General features: G+C 42.8%; 1 protein-coding gene and 1 pseudogene across 1 annotated transcript; both read right to left on the bottom strand.

Annotated features, from left to right (window-relative positions):
• Nucleotides 1–1,798: 1,798 nt before the first annotated feature.
• On the bottom strand, nt 1,799–2,737 carry LOC140934130 (uncharacterized). The gene has a single exon (XM_073383810.1). It carries the CDS (start codon nt 2,735–2,737, stop codon nt 1,799–1,801), a length of 939 nt encoding a protein of 312 aa, XP_073239911.1.
• Nucleotides 2,738–2,987: 250 nt separating this feature from the next.
• LOC140934129 (uncharacterized) lies at nt 2,988–6,635 on the bottom strand (annotated as a pseudogene).
• Between the last annotated feature and the right edge of the window lie 941 nt (nt 6,636–7,576).

Below are 7,576 nucleotides of genomic sequence, written 5' to 3'. Positions count from 1 at the left end.
TTGGAACATGACTTTATAACCCAAGTCAAATTTAGAAGGATTTGAATGCAGTTGACAAAACATAATAGTGTTAATATCTTGTTCTTAACTTTAAGAAAATGCTGGTTATTGTCAAATAGCCCTTTTCATCAGTTTTTTACTCTCAATAAAACCCATAATTACACAAATTTAGTTTGATGACGTTATTACTCTAGGAATCGGTGAAGTTTGGCGATATTTGCAATTTTTGAAGGGAAGAAAGGTGGTGGGAAATTTGCCATAGAATGAAAGAGCTGCAAAATGTTCTTGGAAAAGAACTGCGGTAATTAGAAAGTTATCTGCTCAGATGTCAAAAAATATCGAAGAAAAATGACTGAGTAAACATGTAATCTCACCAGTGTAAGTGGGTGTAAGTAAACCGATTCTGCAACACGTTTGTGTATATAATAAAAATAACTCTGATGAATGATTACTGATCAACATTTACGCAGATCAGCTGTGAAATTAAGGTCTTAGTTAACACTTTCCTCTCTTTTAACAGACGTGAACGAGTGTAACACCAATGATGGTGGCTGCCATCAGATCTGTCACAATACAAAAGGAAGTTATGAGTGCCAGTGTCACAGTGGTTTTTTGCTTTCTAGTGACAAACACAAATGCAACGGTGAGTCAACAACAACAATACGTGGTAAATGTATAGCTATTTATATCTCTACATCAAACAATGGTTGAAGAACAAAAGAGTATCAGTCTCGTATGTAGTGCTAAAAACCTCCAGAAGCCTACTCTTGACTTCTTTTCATCGCCTTGAGATGGTAGAGAAAATTTTACTCTAAAATGCGTTAGATTAGGTCTTTACGTAAGCAGTGTTATTGTACGAAACATTCAAAAAGTCTTTGGAATCTCATTTGAAATAAATAGCATACAAATGAAAACTGGACCATTTAATCGATAAACATGAAAGGCTATAGAAATAATCGTGATAGATGAACTAATCCAGACAGTTATAATAACCAAGGAAAAGATTCCCTCGCCTTATACCTCGCGAGAATTGATGTTTGTCAATTTGCTTTTAATTTTCATTCATGAGAAAAAAATAGTTGGTATCCTGCAAAAAGTAATCGATTCATTACAAGGCAGAGCGCGGTCACAAGGACAAGGCTCGTTCCGGTACAAACACGTAACAAGTACCATGGGTAAAAAGGAGTGGCATGCAACTGATATTAGTCTTCCTTTGAACTCCTACCTGTAGAGCAAACACCAGAGTTCAGTAGTCTTTCATTTACGTGCTTCTGTTTAAATGTCATATATTTTATATTTTTATTATTTTGTTAATTTTGTTAAATTTTGGATGCAACGTTAATAAACATGGAATGACGTATTTACAACTCAAACTGATGGCTAACATAGAATTAACAGTCTAAATGCCAGTCAGAGAAATAGAATAAAACAAATTTTGAAGGCACTTTTCTTTTTTGGAAAGATATCAGATTTGATGACACTATTTTACTTTCAGACATAGACGAATGTTCGCCAGGATAATTGGTCGGTCGAAAGTCCATAAAAACCACGAGAAAATAAACAAAACATCAACAATTTAATTTTATCTTGCTTGCTCCAAAAATGTGATGAGCTGGCAGAAAAGCAAAAACCTCATGCTCGCTAAAACAAAACTGCGCATGCACTTGAAATATGTCACAGGACAACCACTAAAATATTCTCCAGAACATCCTCCCCTTTCTTGATATGAAACTATCAACAAAACTTAGGCAAAATAAATTTGTTCAAAAGCATTTGTCTTAATAATGTCACTTAATGTTCAACATTGCTCTAATGGGCAAAGTTTCACAATTGGTCTCCGTAGAACAGTCTTTCCAACTTGAACATCAACAACAGCAACTTTGCTGTCTTTTCCAGGGAACACCCTTACAATCCTTCCTAAAGGCCATTTTCCTCTTGGTGTATCCGGGGACATGACAATGACAACGTCTCCTACTTTTAGGTCAACTTGCTCTCTGCGCCACTTTTTCCGTACACTCAGACTGGGAATCCATTCATGCAACCATCTATGCCAAAAATGACGTACAAATTCCTGGACGCGACGCCATCTCTTTCTTGGATTGAATACTTCAGTGTCAACACTATCGGGTGCAAATCTGCCTCCTAACTGACCATGTAAAAAATGATTAGGAGTCAAAGGGGTCAGGTCAGCTGGGCTGCTTGACTGGTAAGTTAGTGGCCTGGAGTTAATTAACCCTTCTGCTCCTACAACTGCACTTAAAAGTTCCTCATCGGTGATGTCTGCAGAGCTAAGGATGGCATAAATAGCTTTCTTCGCAGCTTTGATCATAACTTCATGTACACCACTGAAGTGTGGGGCAAGAGGGGGGTTAAAATGCCACTTGACTCCATAGCTTGTTGTAGCATCCTGAATCTTCTTGTGGTCCAAGGCTTCCATTTCTTTTAGCTCGTTACTTCCACCAACGAAATTAGTGCCATTGTCACATACAACGTCTTTGGGCTGGCCACGTCGGGACACCATACGGAAGAATGCATTTAGAAATGAGTCGGTGTCCAGGCTAAAAGCTACTTCGAGATGAACAGCTCGTGTTGCAAGACAGATGAATAGGCAAAGGTATCTCTTCTGACGCGCCTTTCCTCTTCCTTGCTTTGTAATGAATGGACCACCAAAGTCGACAGAAGTTTGGCTGAAAGCTCGCAACGACATCCGGGTTCCCAGTTCTGGTAACGGAGCCATAATCTGTTTGGCTGGGCTAGCCTTTCTTCTTCTACACTGCATGCATTCTTTCTCCCACTCTTTAATCACCTCTCTTGCTGAAATTATCCAATAGTGGGTTGAAAGTTCTGATAACACTTGATTGGTTCCCCCATGATGGCTCTGCTCATGCTGATGCTTGACTATGAGTCTTGTAACCCAGTGATTGCGCGGGAGTATGATCGGATAACGACTCTCCCATGGTAAGAATTCTGCATAGCGAAGTCGTCCATCACATCGGAGAATTCCATCTTCGTCGATAATAGGGTTTCAGGGGCTGCAATTTACTTCCACTTGGCAGTTCTTTTCCAGTTTGTACTGCTCGTACTTCTTCTTTAAATACTTCCTGCTGGGCTTGCCGGATAATTCTTATTCCCGCGGAGGAAACTTCATCAGGTTGTATTGTGTCTTGTCTACGAACCGCAACTGGCGAACGGCAGTTCTCTAGGAAACGGTTTACCCAAGCTGCGATTCTTGTGAGTTTAGTCCAACTTGAGTATCTTTGTGGGTTCAGCCGGTCTTCGTTGGGAAGTGAAAGGAATGATTGTTCTTTTATTTGTTCTTTTGCCTGGCATATTTGCCGGAGTTCAACATCGGCTTCTTTCTCTCTTTCAGTTGTTGTTGGCGGCCACTGGGTGTGGTCGTACTTAAGGAACAACGGTCCTTCCCACCATCTTTCTTCCTCACTGAGAGGTGAGACACTAAGGCCTCTTGTTAGCAGATCAACTGGATTCTGTTTTGTTGGAACATGCCTCCACTGTTCTGGATTTGTCAAGGCTTGGATTTCCCCTACACGATTTGCCACAAATGGTTTGAACTTCCTGCTCTGTCCCCGAATCCAGTACAATACATCCATGCTGTCAGACCAAAAGGTCCACTCTTCTTTCTTGATGCCAAGTGCCTGGCCAACGGCTTGATTCAGCTTGAGTCCTACAACAGCAGCCATTAACTCGAGTCGAGGTATGCTGATAGCTTGCAAAGGTGCAACGCGTGATCTGGATCCAGCAAGGCGACAGCTAACAGTTCCATCCTCATAGAGGTATCGAGTGTAAGCAACTGCACCATATGCTTCTTGAGAAGCATCCACAAAGGTGTGCAAGGCTACTTCCTTTAATGCTCTAGTAGTTCTTAAACATCGGGGAATCTGAATGTTGACTAGTGCTGAGAGTTCTTTGAACCACCTCGAAGCCTTCATTGACAGGTTCTCGTTCACCGGCTCGTCCCAGTCCACGCCGCTTGCCCACATCTCTTGGAGTAGAACCTTAGCACGCACTGTATATGGGGATAACAAGCCAAGAGGGTCAAACAAGGTTGCTATCTTCTTTAGAAAGCTGCGTTTGGAGTGTTCATGCTTCTCGGGGGGCTGATTAACTTGAAATTTAAATACATCTTCCATTGGGCACCACAGGACTCCCAAGGTTTTGACGGGTGGTAGTTCACCTCGATCAAGATTAACTTCTGAAGCACAGTCTGAAGAGGGAATAAACTGCAGCACTTCAGGCACATTTGACAACCACTTTCTAGCATACATTCCGGCAGACTTCCATAACTGTGACAGCTGACTGTACAATTCTACTGCGGTTTTCACAACAGGTACTGAGTCCATGCTATCATCCATGTATGTACTCTTTAACACTGTTTCAGCTGCTAAGGGAAATACAGACTGGTGTCTCCTGGCATGTTCTTGCGCCACGAACTGTGCTTGAAAAGGAGATGAATTCACACCAAATACAACACGGTCAAACTCAAACACATCAGGCTCTCTGTCTGTCTCTAGGTTCCGCCACAAAAAACGGTGATAAGGCTGATCTTCAGGTTTCAACTTGATTTGTAGATACATTTCTTTGATATCGCACATCAAAGCCACAGGGTCACGGCGAAAACGGAGTAGCACTGCAAATAAGTCACTCTGAAGTTTAGGTCCCTGAAGCACAATGTCATTTAAGGACAAGTCATTAAATTTTGCAGAGGCATCAAAGACTATACGGGTCTTGGTTGTTGATTTATCTGGCCTCAACACAGGGAAATGGGGTAAGTACCAGACTTGATCAGGCTTAACTTCGTCACGAGAAACTCTATGAATGTATCCTTTGTCTTGATAGGAATGAACCACTGCTTTGTAAGCTTCACCAAGTTCCGGGGACCGCTTCAATTTCTTCTCAGTGCAGTGCAGACGATGCAAAGCCATGCTGTAGTTGTCAGATAATAAAGGTCTGTCTTTTTTCCACGGCATCCCAACTCAGTAGTGACCGCCAGCGAATGTTAAGGACCTTGAAACTGTGTCTCTTGCGAACTTCTCTTCTGGATTGACAATCAGAGTTTCCTTAGGTTCTTCTACGTCCCAGTAGCGGCGAACAACACTATTCAGCTCGTGTGAATCATTCAGAAAAAAGGTGAAGCTTGTCTGAGTTCTTTCTACCGGCACCTCAGGATTACCAATGCAAGTCCACCCAAGCGGAGTAAGTCTAGCTATGGGTTCTCCAGGCTCTCCTCTCACATCTCTCAATGAGTACAGCAAGTCAGCTTGGTCCACACCAATTAGTAGGTCTACTATAGGTCTGGGTCCCACTTGAGGGAATTTTATGCCCTTTAGGTGCTTCCATTTGTGCTTGTATTTGCTCCAGTCCACCACTTGCATGTTTCCTGTGACTCTTTCAGCTGTATAGGCAGACGCTAGTTTAGACACTTTTCCTTCACAACTGCTGATCATGAATTCTACAACTGTGGTGTCCAAAATTTGCTGGTTATCATTCAGTACATTAACTGTAAGTTCGTGTGGTCTGCCTTCGAGACCCAGTTCAGCCGCAGTGTCACTGTTTAAGTACGTCTTACTGCTGGCATCATCAAGTAGAGCGTTCACCTTCAGTCTTCGTTTACCATTGGTCACATAGACAGGAACAGTTCTTAAGGCTACAAACTCTGACGAGGGTACAGTTCCTTTTCCAGTAGTAGCTGTATGGGTTCTCTCACTTGACTCCCCTTCAATGGTGGCATTGGCTCCGACTGCATTTGATCCATCTGCTGCTTCGGCTTTCTCTTCTTTCTTTGGGTCTTCGTGAAGCAAACGATGGTGATGAGTGCGACACCCTTTTATCCCACAGACCCTACTCCTGAGGCATGCTTCTCCTCTGTGGCCGTCACTGAGACATCTAAAACACAGTTCCTGCTCTTTAGCAATGTTCCACCTTTTATTTACTGTCATCTTCTTAAAATTCTCACAGGTCCACAGGCTGTGGGACTCCTTGCATACTTTACACTTTCGTGAATGTTTCTTCTTAGGGTCAAAATCTTCTTTGGCAAACAGTGCTCTCTCCTTCTTGGATCCACTTAGAACACCTGCTATTGTCTCAGAAGCTGTGGTTAAAAACTCAGACTCTCTATCAATAAACTCCCTTAGTGTCTTTACACCCTCGGTTCTATGATTGTCACAGACCCACTGCTTGTACTTGGCCAGAAGATTCTTGTTAAACTTGCGCTGCAGTGAGATGTAAAGAGAGCCACTACCAAGCTCTGCTTCCTGATTAGCATCTGTAAGGTTCACTACTACTGCATCCAGTAGCTCAGCAAAAAGCTCAAGATCCTTTTCATTCCCCTCTCTTATCTGCTTAAAGGCATCCAGTTCTTCAAGTCGTAATGTAAGTGCCCTGCGTTTTCCGCCATACTTCCGTTCGAGTCGAGACTTGGCTGCTTCATAGGCTGCCTCAGAGTATCCCAGATTTTCAATAACTTTAAGGGCTTCTCCTTGCAAGCACTCATGCAGCCGTAACAATTTGTATTGTGGTGAGGCTCTTGCTTGGTCAACGCATGAATAGAAGGCTGCTTTCCAAGCTTCATAATTTTTCTTGTTGCCTGCAAATCTGGGAATACTCACTCGTTTCAGAGCTGCCATGGAGTCGATACTGATCTGGTCATAACTAGAACTAAATGGCTGACCAGCAATAGGCGTCGAAAACTGTACTTAGCTACCACATGACGAAGGCTGGAAAGGAGTATAAACTTGGGCTGCCGGTGCATGTAAATGATTCGAAGAAAACGCTGAATGACGTTTTGTAGAAGACCCAACAAGTGTGGTCTGGGTTGAGTTCACACGGGAATTCAATGGCGGCTGCTGAAGGGGTTGGTCTCCCACTGGAGGCAAACAAGACATTGAAGACTAAAACTACTCGAGGGATAAAAACCAGCTGCTCCACTAAAGTTAACAGAGGTTGATGTGTTTAAATCTGAGAAGGATGAAGTACATTGCTGGAGTGGTGTTGTCAACTGAATTCTCGGATCACTATTTTGTTCCTGTTCTTCTGATCTCTTCACACTAGCATTTACATTGTCCTGAACTCTAGCTGACTCACCTCCCTGAAATGGTTCCTTTCGTTGCTGTTCTGTAGACAACGATTGCTGCTCAAGTTGTTTCTTGCGTTCGGCGAACGTTTTCTCCAGGTCATGTAACACTTTCGTGATCTCTTGTTCTCGCATTTTAATTTCTTGTTCCAATCGTTCGGATTGTTCTTTAATGGGAGACTGTCCCGTGGGTGTTGTTCTGGAAACGCTTAAGGCACAGATCTGACTGGGGCTGCTATTCAAACATCCTCTAACAATCCGTTCGATCTCGTTGAAATCTTCCTCCACAGCTTCTAGTTCAAGCGCTACGGCGGTAAGTCTCGATGAGTCGCCAACAGTCTCATAATGTGCTTCTAAACTCTCGACTGCACGAACTACATCCTCAAAAGCGGCAGAAAGAAGATTCAAACGTTCCATCACCTGCATTTTCGAATACATTCCTCCCTCTAAAGTCATCATCAATTTTGTTTTGGTTCTTGTATAGGC

This window comes from Porites lutea, chromosome 4 (assembly GCF_958299795.1).
Source record: "Porites lutea chromosome 4, jaPorLute2.1, whole genome shotgun sequence".
Taxonomy (NCBI): domain Eukaryota; kingdom Metazoa; phylum Cnidaria; class Anthozoa; order Scleractinia; family Poritidae; genus Porites; species Porites lutea.
The sequence above is the reverse complement of the archived record's forward strand: the minus strand, read 5'-3'. Positions and strand labels throughout refer to the sequence as shown.